This window comes from Saimiri boliviensis, chromosome 17, assembly GCF_048565385.1.
Source record: "Saimiri boliviensis isolate mSaiBol1 chromosome 17, mSaiBol1.pri, whole genome shotgun sequence".
NCBI classification, from domain to species: domain Eukaryota; kingdom Metazoa; phylum Chordata; class Mammalia; order Primates; family Cebidae; genus Saimiri; species Saimiri boliviensis.
In genome coordinates this window covers 15,563,949-15,579,353 of record NC_133465.1, presented here as the reverse complement: position 1 = coordinate 15,579,353, position 15,405 = coordinate 15,563,949, and the positions used below count along the sequence as shown (strand labels likewise).

Genomic DNA, 15,405 nt, shown 5'->3' with positions numbered 1-15,405 from the left:
TCATGATCTCGGGGAAGGACTTGTGCAACACGTGCTCCTGGTGCGATAGGAGCTTCTGCAGCGGGGCTGGATTTGGGCTGTAGAATGCTGAGAAGCCCCCGACCCATCACCCCATCAGAGCCCACTCCCAAGATGTGGAGGCATCAGCTGGAAGAGCTGGGCAGGGAGGGGGACCCTGGACCCCAAGGCCTCCCTCCCTCCCATCATGGTGACCCCTCATGTGGCCCTAGCCCTAGGGAGGTGGGTCCTGGCTGGAGGCGCTGCCCAGCGGCATCCTGGGTCCAGGTGCCAGGAGGGCAGGCCTGTGTTTGACACCATGAGGCAGGTGCCAGCAGGGAGAACAGGGTGGGAGCTCGGGGCTATGTGAACATCTCTTGGATGTGAGGTCAGGTTGGGGGACACGGGATGGGCAGACACTGCCATCTTGGCCTTGCTGGCCCATCCATGGGGAGGGAAGGTGGCTGGGAACACAGCCACCTGGGAGGCAGGAGGACATTCGGGGAGGTGAGTATCACCTGCACAAAGTCAAGGCTGGCTTCGGTGACAGAGGGCGACCAGGGGGAGGTATCAATGTCCTCTGCTGTTGGGGATGAAAGGGATCTGACCTGACATGAGGGGGTCCCTGCCCAGACCCAGGCTGCTGTGGGACCTCAGCAGGGATGTCCTGGAATCTCCAAATGAGCTGGGATACAAGGAAGGCACCTTGCCTGGAAGTCCGGATCACCGGACAGGGTGGCCGTCCCCTGGCATGGCTGTATAAGGCACTGGGGACAGATGTCCACCTACCTTGCAGGAAGTGCCTGTCACTGGCCAGCAGCTGGGTCAGCGCCCAGAAGGCATCTTCCTCTGGCAGATACAGGAGGAGGATTGCGGCGATGAGGCTCAGGTCCCTGTGGTAGCACATCTCCTGCAAGAGCCAGAGTCACTGTAGAAGGATGTCACCTGGGAGGGCGTGTGTCACCAGAGATGGCAGAGGGTCTCAGGGACACCTGCCTCAGGCCCCAGGGGATTTGAGGTGCAGCCTCTGCACCCCTCCCCTGGCCCATGAGGACAGAGCAGGTCAAACACAACTCATCTGACAAGGAGCCTGGGAGGACCCCTGCCGTCAGCATTCAAGCTCACATGGCCCAAAAGGGCACAGGCAGGGATTGTTCTTGCCCCTCACCTGGGCCAGGCTGGAGAGGGCACTGTGCCAGGCCTGGGGCAGCACCTATGAAGTGCACCCGCCATGAGGGCAGGCGGTGGGGCGCTGACCACCACACAAACGTCCCGCAACAACAGCCCAGGGGCTGCCTGCCGGGCACAGGAGGGTGGATGGGTCCAGACCCCATGTGAGCAGCCCATGGAGTCAGCTCAGCAGCTCTCCCTGCCTGGAATGGTCTGGAAAGTGGGGGCCAAGCAGGAGCAGCCACCTGGGTGACCCCCTCCCCTATCTGCTGTGCTCCCATGGGGTTTGGGCAAAGGGGAAATTGTATCCTTTCCAGGTTTCCAGTGAAGAAGAGGCTTCCTCAGGATGCAGACTCATTTCATAAGAGCCTGGCCCATCAGGCACCTCAGCAACGTGTCAAACCTGTCTCCTGTGAGGGCCATCCTGCGTGGGACCCTGCCAAGCTCCCAAGCTTTGGGGAAACACCAGGAGGGGACGGTCATTTCTTCCTCTGAGATGTGGTGGTTGGATCCACGTGACACCAGGAGTCTGGGCCTCAACCCTTTTCTGCTAGCACTGAGCTTGAGTCCTGCCTACCACCTTCTGGTGGGTCACAAACACTGAATTTTCAAGAAGTGCCGACACCCCCGAGAGAAACCCATGCCTGTGAATATGGGAATATGGCCCAGGAATACCGCTGCCCAGGAATACTCACAGGGTTATATGCAGAGTAGGCCATGAGAATGTCACATAATTTCTGCTGCCTGGAAAAGAGAGTTTTGTTTGTTTTGTGTGGATGCTGTCAGTTTCATTTTGTCTACAAACCCGGACCACAAACACAATTCTGGGTTCAGATGATCCCCCAAATAAGCAGTGAGCTCTTCAGGACACCTGAGTTTTTAGGAATTGTTTCAGTAGTAGAATCCACATTCCTTGCAATGCAAGTATCACAGGTGTACGGTTGGATCGGTGATCATTTTCCCTCTGGTTGATTTTTTTCTTTTCCCCTTTCTGGGTTTGCACACACGGAAGTGCAGTCTTTGGGACGTGCAGTTCCACAGCTCTGAACTAACGTGCAGGGCCTCCCATCCACCACTGCAGCCCCTCCCGGAGCAGCTCCTTCATCCTCCAAGTCCCCAGCGCGTCCCCTTTGCGGCTGACCTCTCCCGGCTCCGTCAGCCCCTGGCCATCCTGACCTGTTCTCTGTCTCTGTGGTTTGCCCTATTCCTGAATGGTCTGTGAATTGGAATTCGACAGAGGTAGCCTGTTGGGTCTGACTTCATTCCCTCAGCAAGATGCATCTACAATCCACCCATGTTCCTGCGGGCATCAGGGGTTCGTTCCTTTTCCTCACTGAGTCGTCTCTGGCTGAAGAGCGGAAGCCCCTTCCTCCCCAGTTCCCGTGTTGAAGATCATCTCGGTAGCCTCCAGGTGTGAGTGACAATCAATCAAGCAGTGAACGTGGCATGCGGGTTTTACTTGAACGTCAGTTTGAAATCAGTGTGGTCAGTATCTGTGACACTTTGGGGTTGTGTGGTACGAGGCTACTGAGCTTTGTGAGCCGTGGCCTATCTGACTTCTAAAGTAGCTGTGCCCTGTAGTGTTCCCACCAGCCATGGATGAGAGTTTCTGGGCCGGGCATCCTCCCTGGTACTGTGGGCTGTTAGTGTTGCCCAGGAAGGCTCCCGAGCCCTGGCATCCTGCCACCTTCCCATGGGTCCCTACCCTGGGTACCTGTGGGTCATGGAGAGCACTTTTCACCGTTCTGCATATGCATTTCTTTTTCTTTTTGCTGCCTGTCAGCTCCTTGGGAACCACCTGGGTTCTAGCCCCACACGTCCCAGCCTGGTTCAGGGCTTAGAGCCCTGGAGGTGCCCAGTCCATGGTGCCAGGTGCTCAGTCCATGGTGCTCGCTGCTCCCTCGGGCAGGAGAGCCCTTGGTGGCTCTGTCACCCCTCCTGGGTGACCCTGGCCTCTGCCCTGGGGAAGCCCTCATTCCTCTGGATTGCCCGATCTTCCCTGGCACCCCTGCAGCGCCCACAAGCCTTACTTGACCCCGAGTCCTTCTATGAACATCTCGTGGTTCTGGAGGGTGTGCTTGACATCTAGCTTGATGAGGCCGATGATCCTGGAGGAACTCTTGCCCTTCTCCTTCATGACCTGTAGGGAAGGACCAAGAGGAGGAAGCAGCCTCAGAACAGACAAAAGACTCCCTGCCCCAGACAGCAGCCATCCCCCAGTCAGCACTTCTGCAAGGAAAGGAGGAAGGTTTCCTTCTGCAGAAAGCTCCTTTTTGCCTTGTTTCTGAAGCCAAGGAGGGTCAGCAGAGCCCAGCGCACCTGTGGCACCTAAGTCACCATCGGTGCCTGGATGTGCATCTGACCAGAACCCCCACTCCCAACCCCGGCTCCACATTCCCTCCAGCTGGGGTCCCGGGTGCCTGCCACGGCCTGGCCTGTTTGTCCTCCCCTGGCTGAGTCTGGGAGGGCCTTACCCTATATTTCCCGGGGTTTTCAGTCTTGATTTGGCCAATGTCAAGCAGGAGTGACCATGCCTGACCTCGTACTGCTTGGGGAATTCCTCTGTACACTCTGCGGGAGAGCTACAGACAGAAGAACACTCCAGTGTGACAGGACACGGGGTGGCCCCAGCAAGGAAAACTGGCGAACAGGCCTGCTATCCTATGGTGAGGATGGGTGCCACCCACCCACTGAGAGGCAGGTGCTGCCAGGTCACAGCCATGGGCACCTGTTTCCTGGCTCTGCAGAGAGCAGTCATGGGGACCACTCCCTCCCCATGGTACCTTCTCGGTGTTTTTATATTTTGGCCAGTCTTTAAGCATCTTGACCCACTTCTGGATGCGTATTGCATCCTGACGTTTTTGCTGTGAAATGAGCCATGATGGAGTTAGTGGAGCTGTCAGGCATCTGGTAGTGGCTTGTGGATGCTGGGTCCTGGGCTTCGGGGCCCTGAAGGGACCCAGTGGGTAGGAGCCAGGAAAGGGCAGACCTCAGGGGTGGAGACCCTCTGAACTAACTGCAGCTAGAAGTCTGGCCTGGTGATGCCAGGACACAGACCTGCTGAGTTTTGGTCGGTCCCAGGCTTCAGCTCGGGACTTGGAGCCAACAGGCAGTCGACTCTGAGCCAGGACTGCAGTTTGCGTTTTGGTGAAACCCTCATGGGAACGGAGTTCAGCAGGAGTGGCTGCTCCTCCCATTGATAGCTGTGGCCCACTCACCACCTCCTGGGCCTGTGGGCCACCCCGGCTGCCTCACCAACCACCCGATTCCCTGTCCCTGGACCAGCCTCCCACACAGCACTCCCAGGCTCTCACCTTCACCTCCGGAATACGGACAGGGAGCAGCTCTGTCTCACTGTAAGGCAACCCAGGCAGAGCTGAGGACCTGCCCAGGCCAGGATCCATCCCCCTCCCAAAGAGGGCCCCAGGGAAAGACAGCCCATCCCTGTCCACCCTAAGTCTCAGGCTGGGAGAAGGCACACGGAAGGAAGACAAGAGCCTCCCTGTGGAGCTGATGCCCATGAGGCACCGGGAGCCTGGAGAAGAGGGAGCTTGATGCTGGCCTGGCGGGGGTCACTTGGTGCCGTGGGGTGACTCCGGCTGCACAACGGGGCTGCCCCTCCTGGGCTGGAGGCAACACCCTCTGTGGGAGCTGAGCAAGTCCAGTCCTGAGACAGGATGGCTGCAGCCCAGTGTGGGTGGCCGAGCCCTGACGGACAGCAGTGCCTCGGGAGTGACCACATCACCCACCAGAGTCCAGGGAGCCTGGCCTGAGAGCTGCCCAAGGCCCTGAGGACACACCTGGAGCCCGTCCCACCCGACACTCCCCACGGGCCTTGCAGGGTCTGACCTCCCAGCATGCACCTGCCTCTGCCTGCACCCTGGCCGCTGACCCTGCCTGCTCCCCGCCTTCCCCCATCCTGCCTGGCCCAGAGACTGTGACCTTCACTCAAGTCACCCTGGCCTTTCTGTGACCCTTGTCCTGTCAGAACCTCTGAGTGAGACCTCCCTGATCCGTCCACACCCAAGCCTCGGCCACTCTCTCACTGGGCTGCCCAGCACTGCTGGGGAGATATCCAGGGCAACGAGGGTGAGCAAGGGCCCTGCAGCTAGTGGGGCTGCCCCACCACCCTGCCTCCAGCCTCAGCGGGCTCTCAGGTCACTGACGTTCAGCCCTCAGCCTCCTCCCAACCACTGTGAAAACCAGGACATGGGGTGCCTGGCTGTCCTCCCCCTACTGTCCTGCCCGCCCTAACTCTGCCCCCCTCATCCACCCTCTGCGGTGCTGACTGAGCCAGCGGGAAGCAGGGTCCCTGGAGGGCCACACAGAGCCTTGGGGACTGACTGAGTCCCCCAACTGATAGGTCCCAGGTGAGCCGCTGTTCCCTGCCCACCCCATCTGCTGTGCTCCCCAGACTGTCAGCTCCACGCTGGGCCGGCTTGGTTCAGGTGCTTCCCAGAAGTGGCAGGTCTCACAGGCTCACTCTGCACCCCTCCCGCAGGCTCCTCCCTCTCTGGATCCTGTGAGTCCTGAGGGGTGGGCTCCAGGCTGGGCTCTCCTTCCCAGGCCCAGAGCCCTTCCCAGCACCACTCCGGGGCCTTCAGCTGCACGCTCTGTTGTCCCCCTGGCTTCAGTGAGAAACCCAGGCCAGGGACCTGCTCTTCTTCTTCACAACCTTCCACGGCCAGGGCCAAGGCCCTCACTGTCCCCATGCCCCCTCCGCTGCCTGAGCCCCCCGAGCTCTCAGAGATCTGCTATACAACTGCCCACAGGGAGGCCAGGTGTCCCTTGCCCTGTGGCCACAACCCTCAGATCTCACCAGGGCAAGCCTCATGGGGACAGGGCCATACCCTCAGGCTGCCCCGTCCTCTCCTGCTTGCTTGGAGACCACAGTGCTGAGAGCCCAAGGACCTGTGCCAGTCCCCTCTCTGTCCCCACCCACTGTCCTGAGCTCCCTACATGTGCCATGAGGCTGTGCCAACCCTGACCACGAGCTGGACCTACAGGAGAGCCCGGGAGGGGTCCTGAGCCTGGAGAGGAGGTTGGCCCGAGCCGGGGAGACATGTCCTGCTTCAGAGGGGCCTTTCTAAAAACAAAACCCATTGCTGAGGCGACACTGGTGGTTGGGGTTGGTGGCAAGGGGTGGGGTGAGGTGGGCAAAGGACTCACTGCATAATCCCAAGGTGCTTGGTGTCTTTTTCATTATCAGCAGCCCCATGCCCCATGTCCACTGCTGCGCCAGCTTGGTGTCCCTGAAATCCAGAGGTGGCCAGGGTAGGGGGGCAAGGTGAGGGTTTTTCAGCCCAGGGATGTGAGCAGAAGGAGAGATGAGCCCCTGCCTCCCTCGAGGGAGTGGCCTGACCTGTACCTGGCAGATGATGTCGCCTTGCCCCTGGCCGGGCAGTGTACCCAGGGCCTCATCCACCTCCATCCTGCAAGACAAAGTCATCCAAGGTTCTGCTGCAGCCGAGAGCTCCAGAGAACACCCGAACCGCTCCCACTGCACCCCGAGACACACTCCACTGTGGTAAGCCCCGTTCCACTACCCTCCCTGATGACAGGGGCCAGACTGAGTGGCCCCGCCCCTGACTCAATCTCTGGAGTTCTTGCCTCCAATCAGTGGTGGGCTCCTTCCTGAGGACTTGAGCACATGGGGACCTAACAGAGAGGCCCATTGTCCCCAAGCAGCCCAAGCCAGACAGGCACTGATCCCGGCAGGACAAACAGCGTCTACTTACTGAGGGGGAAAACCCCACAATGGGCTGTTCTGAGCACTTGGAGACAGGTGGGGTCAGGGATCCTCCGGGGATTTTTCAGGGACCAGGAATATACTCAGTTTTCTGTAGGAAGCAAGACATCTGGTGACTGCTCCCCTCTACTCCAATTCTGACTCACTCTGGCCGGTGAAGCCGCTTCAGGAACACCACCAGACAAGCACTTTGGTCTGGGGAAAAGACCATCTATTGACTCCAGAGCAGCCTCTGTGCTCGTGAAGACCCTATCTCAGGTGGAGGGATGGCAGATTCCACAATTCCTAGCTGTCATTACAAGAGGGACAGACAGAATGGGACACGGTGGGAGGGTTCCAGTCCCCAAGACCCTTTGACCAGAAGGTATGATCGTCACCCTCCAGGCAGCCCTCCAGGGCTCCTTCATTTTCCACAACTGCCTGAGGGGAGAGCACTCCTCACATCACTCCTAGATGAAGGACCCCATGTGTCCAGCAGGTCCCACAGCAGCCATCAGTGAGCGCACCTGAAGTCTGAGTTGGTGAGACCTCCTCCTGTGGGGACCCAGCTTGGGGCACAGACTTGGAGCAAGAATTGCACCCTCCACCCCACCCACAGGGCTCTGTCGCAGTGCCTCTTCCAGGACCAGACTCTGCCTCACTGGAGTCCAGAACTCCAAGAAGATTTGGAATCTAGGGCAGGGGGGTCACAGGGGTCAGAGCTCAAGTCCAGCATGGCAAAGGGTAGGGCTGAGAACACGGCCCAGGTCACATCTGGGTCTCTGGGCCAGTCACCACCTCTCTGACTCACACATCTCCCCTGTGGAATGGGTACATCTGGGGACAGCATCCACACCACAGAGTCGCTATGAGGACAAATGAGAGGATGGTCCACCCAGTCAGTGTAGAATGTGCACCCGGGGAGTGCTGAGGGATGGCTCTCCTTGGCATCTGCCCAGAGGTCACTCACCTGAGTCTACTGAGGCAGTTGTCTCTACCACTTAGAAAAGTCATTTATGCACAGAACCAGACACCTGTGTGTGTCTTGTGTCCAAGTGTCGCACAACACACAGGTGGGCGGGTGAGCAGGTGGGTGGTCCCTCAGTATCAGTGACATGGGGTCATGACACTCATCACAATGGCTCCATTGCCCAGGCCAAGAGGGCCCAGAGTCCGTGGCCTCCAGCCCCCCAGGTGCCAAGATGTGTTTGTGAGATGTGTTTGTGCGGATGAGCATGCAGTTTATGTGGGTGAACATGCGTGTGCAGGAGTAGCTTCTCTGGCCAGGTCTAGCTGTCCCATTTACATGTGCACCCAAGTTCTCATCAATTCCTCATCAGTATCACCTTCCCCTGGGGCCTGTGGCCAGCATCACAGCATCCATGGTCTTCCCCGACCTGAGACCTCCCCACCCGGGGCAGTCCTGAAGATGCAAATGGGGGTTGGGGGTAGACCGTACAGGGTAGGCCTCCTCATCACGGGGAGCTCAGCTAGACTGTAACATGCTAGGTGTGAGTGGCAGGGTCGGATCCCACACACCTTCTCACCTCCTCTTCCCGGTAACCTTCCAGGCTGCCATGACTTATTTCTGCTATGGATGGAGGCAAGGACACACCCTGTGCCTGAGGTCACCCAGCAACTATCTGGCCAGGCCCCCACTAACCAGACCCCTGCTGGCCTGGCTTTCACTGACTGTTTGCCTGGTGACCAGGCCTTCCTGACCAGGTCCCCACTGCCCAGGTCCCTGCTGCCCAGACCCAGAGCAGCAGTGCTCAACGTCCCCTACTGCAATTGCCCACAGGCAGACAGCTCCCAACCCTGCACCCAGACAAGGGACCCCATGTGTCCAGTGGGTCCCACAATGATCATCAGTGACTGCACATGAAGTCTGACTTGGTAAGACCTCCTCGTGTGGGGACCCAGCTTAGGGCACTGACTTGGACTGAGTACCACCCCCTCCACCCCACACATAGGAGCTCCGTCCCAGTGGCTCTTCCAGGGCCAGACTCTGCCCCATCGGGGGCCAGAGCCCCAGACAGATTTGGAAACTAGGGTAGGGAGGTCACAGAGGTCAGGGCTTGCACAGGGCAGGGCTGAGAGTCACAACTGGGTCCCTTGGCCAGTCACTGCCTCTCTGACCCTAGGCATCTCACTCACCTGTGATATGGGTACATTCGGGGACAGCACCCACCCCACAGAGTCTACCAGGTCAGTGCAGAACAGGCACCTGGTAAGTGCTCAGGGATGACCCTCCCCAGAAGCCAGGACTGCTTATCAGGTAGCGACTGTCCCCAGGTCGGCAGGGAGGGAACAGGGCAGGTCACACTCACCCGAGTCTACTGAGTCAGCTGTGTCACTGAGAAAACTTTGTCTTTGCAGAATCAGACACCTCTATGTCTTGTCTCCAAGAGCTCCAGACACAGAGAGGGGAGGCGGGCAGGTGGGTGAGTGTCAGCACCAGTGTCACTGTGAGGTTACAACACGCATCACAATGGGCCCCTGCCTGGGTCAGCAGGGCCCAGAGTCAGCGCCCTCCACCCCATGAAGTGTCCACATGCTTGTGTGCAGTGTTTGTGCATGTCAGCATGCACGTGCTATGTGGGTGAACACGTGTGCATGGGTGTGTCACTGCTCTGGCTGGGCCCGGCTGCCCCACTCACATGAGCACCCAGGGCACTGGGTCACCCTTGCCATCGTCTCTCACCTTGGGACCCATAGTCATCATCTGAGCATCCCCATCCAGGGCACTCCTCGAATTACAGAAAGGGGGTGGGGGCAGAAGGTTGAGGTTTGGGGGCAAAGGGCAACGGGTAGGCCCCTTCCTAGCAGGAGACTCAGCTAGGCTGTGAAGTGCTAGGTCTGTGAGTCAGGGCTGGATTCCACACACCTGCTCACCTCTTCCTCCCAGTAGCCCTCCAGAGTGCCATGACTCGTTCCCACTACAGATGGCGGCAAGGAGGCTCCAAGGACAAACCCCTACCTGAGGTGACCTAGTGACCACCTGGCAAGGCGTTTGCCAGCCAGACCTCCACTGACCAGCCCTTCACTGACCAGTCCTTCACTGACCAGGCCCCACCGACCAGGCCCCACTGACCAGGCCCCCACTGAGCAGAACCCTGAGCCTCGGTGCTCAGCGTCACCTACCAATGACCCCACTCAGTTCACAGACCCTCCCCTCCCCACATCAGCACCAACAGGCCATGCCCTGGGGGTCTTGTAGGGTCAAGGCTCCTCCTCCAGGACATAGAAAGGGACAGTCAGCCTCACGATCTGGATGCCCAGCTTCATGCTCACCCCAAAAGCCCTCTGGGCTCACCTCAATGGGGGCAGTGAGGTGGCCTGGCACTGCCTGGTCATGATGTCTGAGCCTCTTCCTGAGCCACAGACCCAGAGGAAGCAGGAACGTTTGTCAGGCCAGACACCCCATTCTGCTGAGTCTCCCTGGGTGCTTCCCGCAGAGGCTGGATCCAGAGACACACCACAGAGGCCACAGGGTTACCGGCCCAGAACTCTTGAGACTGGGCCAGGGACTACATGAGGACTGTCCCCAGATGGCCAGAAGACCCTTTGCTAATTTCTTCGTATCTCATTACTTACCAGCTGCCCTTCCCCCACCAGGAATCCCTTTCTTGCAGAGTCAATGAGGAGAGGAAGATGTTCACAGAATCCACTGAAGGAAACAAAATGACAATAGAAGATCATCTATTTCCTTTCCATCTGAAAGGAAAGCCCAAGGAAGCCTATCGGGTTCCATGAGTCTGAGGGCCCCCGAGGATGGCGTCAGACAGTGCAATACCCAGCAGCTGGGGCTGTGCCCGATCCCTGCAGATGTCATCAAGGGCACACCTGGGGACGTCTAGTGTCATGGACCTTGACATAGAGCAGAAACTGGGTCAACAGGAGTGCGCATGCAAGCGCGCGCGCACACACACACACACACACACCTGCACACTCACACACTGGAATAAAATGAATTTTGTAGGAAGTGTGCAAGTGTATGTGCACTGCTGGGTTACTGGCCTGTGTTTAGCTTCATGAACATGGGTTTCACTTTATTTTTGTGAGGTTCCAGCTCTTGCTCATAGAATCCCTGCCTGTTTTGTAATCTTCCCTTGTTTACTGCCTGTGGACTTCGAGTAGCAGACAAAGAGAAAACTTTGTAGAGATTGTTTACTCAGCCCCCACAGTTTCCGTAGCAAATCTCTTAATTCCCATCACCTCCAGGGAGGTCACTGCTGGGATCCTAGGAATCGTGTGCCTTGTCTTGATAGCCACAGTGGTAACCATGATAGTCAACTATTCCCTCTGTGCAATTCTGGAACTAAAAATCTCAGGTAACAAGAGTACAGGAAGCAATGAAAGCAACACTAAACTGAGAGTTTCATGGCCTGTGCTTCTAAGAAATGTAATATTTTTACATGAATAACGAAGAAAAAAGGACTTTTCTGAAGTTCCTACCATTTATGCTATGGATTGGGTTCTTCTCTGAAAGCAGTTTCATTGATAAATGTGGATAATTAACTGGAAGTAAAAGATTAGAGAATCAGCAAATTGTAAACATAACTGTGCTTTTTTATGCTCAAATAACATTAATCAGATTGTTGTGGATCTCCAGAAACATTTATTTGCACGCGTAAGTTCTATATTGAAATACCCAAGTTTGGAATCCTTCGGGCAACTTATTTGTCATCAAATAGAAATAATACTCAAATTGCAAAGATTTATTATGATTTATATTTTTTGTCCTAATGGCAAAATGAATTCAAATATGTTAAAGTATAATTTACACAGGAATCCTATTATTCCACTACTCAGTGATTTATCTCAAAGGGAGCACATGCTTGGACCTACCACAGGGTCCAAGAAAATGAACTAAAAATCACAATCTGGAAATCCCTCTCCTGAAGGTCTGCTCCCTAACCACCACCCATTTGTCTCGCCAAAGCAAATAATCACCTGGTTTTCAGCAGCCCCAATTAGTGCTGCCTGTTTCATGAATGGATTCATGGAGGGCCATTCAGTAGGAATGGTTGTGTGTGTGGCTTCTCTGGCCCAGCATCACATTTGCGACGCTCCCTCATGTGCTTTCATGAAGCAGTTCATTTCTTTTCCCTGCTCGGTGGTGCTCTGCGTGAATACGGCACATCTGTCAATTCTACTGCTGGTGGACACTGGTGTGTTTCCAGTTTGGGGCTATTAGCAATAAAGCCACTACAAACATTCTTGTTGATTTCTTTTGGTACACATGTATAGATATTTTAGTTAAGTACGGGCCTACAAATAAAATAGCTTGGTCATAGTAACTGTGTATGTTCCAATGCAATGTATGTCACCACAAATTTCAGCTAAGAGGAAAAGGCTCAAGAGCTCTATTGCACATGTTGACTATAGTTAATAACAATGTGGTAATGCTTGAAATCTCTAAGACAGCAGATTTTAAATGTTTTCACCACACAAAAAAAGATAAGCAGCTAGGGTAACTGATATACTAGGTAGCTCGATTTAGCCATTGTACAATGTATGTCCGTAGCTATATATATACACAGATTTAGCTATTCTGCAATGTCTCTCTCTCTCGGTGTGTGTGTGTGTGTGTGTGTGTGTAAATAATGTGGTACACCACAAATACATATAATTTATCAATTTTTTTAATTTCAATTTTTTTCAGTAATATACAACCAAAGTACACGTTTAAGAGGGTTCTAATTAGATATCCTTTCCAACTCCTGATTTTTTTGTCTTTCTTTTATGTATTCTGGATAGTGGATAGTGTTATTTCATTTTTATTTATTTTGATCTTCTAATTCTTAAAAGGCTTGAGACCATTTTCATATATGTTCACTGAAAATGTGTGTAAGCAGGCTGGGCGAGGTGTCTCATGCTTGTAATCCCAGCACTTTGGGAGGCCAAGGCGAGCGGATCACTTGAGGGCAGTAGTTAGAGACCAGCTTGGTTAACATGACAAAACCCCATTTCTACTAAAAATACAACAAATTGGTAGGCCATGGTGATGGGCACCTGTGATTCCAGCTACTCGGGAGGTTGAGGCAGGAGAATTGCTTGAACCTCAGAGGGCGATGTTGCAGTGAGTCGAGATCCGGCCACTGCACTACAACCTGAATGACAAGAGTGAAACTCTGTCTCAAAAAAACAAAACAAAATAAAAAATAAAATGTATATAATCATATTTTCAGGGCTCTGTGCAATTTTTTATACTTTTTCTACTGTGGTAACAATTTATTTTTAAAAACTTCTAAATGATCTTTGAGAAGTTTTTTTTTTTTTTTTTTTTTTGAGAAGGAGTTTCGCTCTTGTTACCCAGGCTGGAGTGCAATGGCGCGATCTTGGCTCACCACAACCTCCACCTCCTGGGTTCAGGCAATTCTCCTGCCTCAGCCTCCTGAGTAGCTGGGATTACAGGCACACGCCACTATGCCCAGCTAATTTTTTGTATTTTTAGTAGAGACGGGGTTTCACCATGTTAACCAGGATGGTCTCGATCTCTTGACTTCGTGATCCACCCGCCTCAGCCTCCCAAAGTGCTGGGATTACAGGCTTGAGCCACCGCGCCCGGCGAGAAGTTTTTAAAAATAAATTCTTGATGTACATTTGGGGATTTTGTAGCTAAAAATGGAAATATCTTCTCTTTTAGAAACAGCTTATTGCCGGGCATGGTGGCTCACACTTGTAATCCCAGCACTTTGGGAGGCCGAGGTGGGTGGATCACCTGAGGTTGGAAGCTCGAGACTAGCCTGACCAACCTGGTGAAACCCCGTCTCTACTAAAGCAACAAAAAATAGCCGATCGTGGTGGCACGTGCCAGAAATTCCAGCTACTCTGGAAGCTGAGTCAGGTGGAGTTTGCAGTGAGCCGAGATTGCGACATTGCACTCCAGCATGGGCAACAAGAGCAAAACTCCGTCTTAACTTAAAAAAAAAAGAAAGAAAGAAAGAAAAAATCAAAGAATAAAGTTCAACCCTTGTACATAGGGGATAGTTTTGCTCAGCAAAGTCAGATCTTTTGTGTCTTCAAGAAAAGCCACACATTCAGATTTTTATGTGAAATGTCCTAAATTGTAAAAGATGGTAACAAATTTAAACAAAATGCCTTAAAAAACCAAAAACAGCCGGGCGCGGTGCCTCAAGCCTGTAATCCCAGCACTTTGGGAGGCCGAGGCGGGTGGATCACGAGGTCAAGAGATCGAGACCATCCTGGTCAACATGGTGAAACCCCGTCTCTACTAAAAATACAAAACATTAGCTGGGCATGGTGGTGCGTGCCTGTAATCCCAGCTACTCAGGAGGCTGAGGCAGGAGGAGGTTGCGGTGAGCCGAGATCGCGCCACTGCACTCCAGCCTGGGTAACAAGAGCGAAACTCCGTCTCAAAACAAACAAACAAAAAACCAAAAACAACAACGAAAAAAAAAAAAACCAGCACAAAACTCCACAGCACTGAGTGGGCTACTGAAAACCTGCCATGGGCAGGCTGGACGTACAGGCCCCGAATTCATCAGCTTTTCAACTCCATGGGCACGAACCCAATTGTGCTGCCGAACTTTTATCCCCCTTGAGAAATGTGTGTGTGTGTTTTCTCCTATCATTATTAGGATTTAAATGGCACTGGCAAACAGCCAGGTAAAAATTTCCTTAATTGAATGCCTTCAATCATAGCATGAGCCTCTGGACTTAAGAAGAATACCGTCTCCCATTTACTACTTACACTGTAAGGATACCATGATTACCCCCACTTTACGACTGATGAAAGAAGTACATAAAGATTGCTAATATGATTGGCAATAGGGACCCAGGCGCCCAGGCCCCAGGGCGCATGGTCTCAACTCCTACTCCTTAGTTTCCTGGCGTCTAAGGTTATAACTCCCATAATACCGTCCATTTCTTACTCTAGAGTCCTCCTGCCTTGTTTTCCTTAATAACGTTTTACTTATTCGCAAAAGCATATTTTAAAAAGTTGCTTCTACAATTTAAAGTACAAAAGTAATAATGGGGCCGGGCGCTGTGGCTCACGCCTGTAATCCCAGCTCTTAGGGAGGCAGAGGCGGAAGGATAGCTTGAGCCCAGGAGTTCGAGGCCTGCCTGGGCAATATAGCGAGACCCCGTTCTTCACAAAAAGGAAAAAAACAAAAAGACCAAAAAAAAAAAAAAAAAAAAAAGCGTAACTTCCTTCAAAAGTAATAATGGGCAGGAGTACGTCTTTGTAAAACAGTCAAAGAAAATTTAATCATAGACTAAAACCCCGCCCCCTGCCTTCACGGCAGCGACGCTGGCGGGAACGACTTTAGAGTTTGCACCGGGTGGGCAGCAAACATTTCCCGGAAACAGGCCACGAAGCTTTCCACTTGGAGCCCGCTGTGGTCCTGGTGCCTTTCACAGCTGGTTTTCGGTACTGCTGGGACCAGGCTCCGCCTCCGCCGAGTCCTTGCTTCTCGCTCCGCTCCACGCACCGGCTCCGCCCCGGCTCGCCCGGCTCCCGGAGTTCCTCCTCTGGCTAC

At 54.1% G+C, this 15,405-nt stretch overlaps 1 protein-coding gene across 1 annotated transcript; it reads right to left on the bottom strand.

Annotated features, from left to right (window-relative positions):
* LOC101043442 (TBC1 domain family member 26) lies at nt 1-6,598 on the bottom strand. Its single transcript, XM_003929264.4, has 9 exons — nt 6,536-6,598; nt 6,337-6,419; nt 4,482-4,521; nt 3,951-4,031; nt 3,642-3,749; nt 3,198-3,307; nt 1,863-1,911; nt 773-907; nt 1-87 (listed from the first exon to the last, which is right to left on the bottom strand). The coding sequence occupies exons 1-9, from the start codon at nt 6,596-6,598 to the stop codon at nt 1-3; spliced, it is 756 nt and encodes a 251-aa protein (XP_003929313.2).
* Between the last annotated feature and the right edge of the window lie 8,807 nt (nt 6,599-15,405).

Coding starts and splice junctions, on each gene's coding strand:
- LOC101043442 (XM_003929264.4), bottom strand. CDS start 6,598: ATGGAGGTGGATGAGGCCCTGGGTACACTGCCCGGCCAGGGGCAAGGC. Junction 3,750..3,950: donor AATATAAAAACACCGAGAAG/GTACCATGGGGA, acceptor TTCTGTCTGTAG/CTCTCCCGCAGAGTGTACAG. Junction 908..1,862: donor CCTACTCTGCATATAACCCT/GTGAGTATTCCT, acceptor TGGCTCTTGCAG/GAGATGTGCTACCACAGGGA.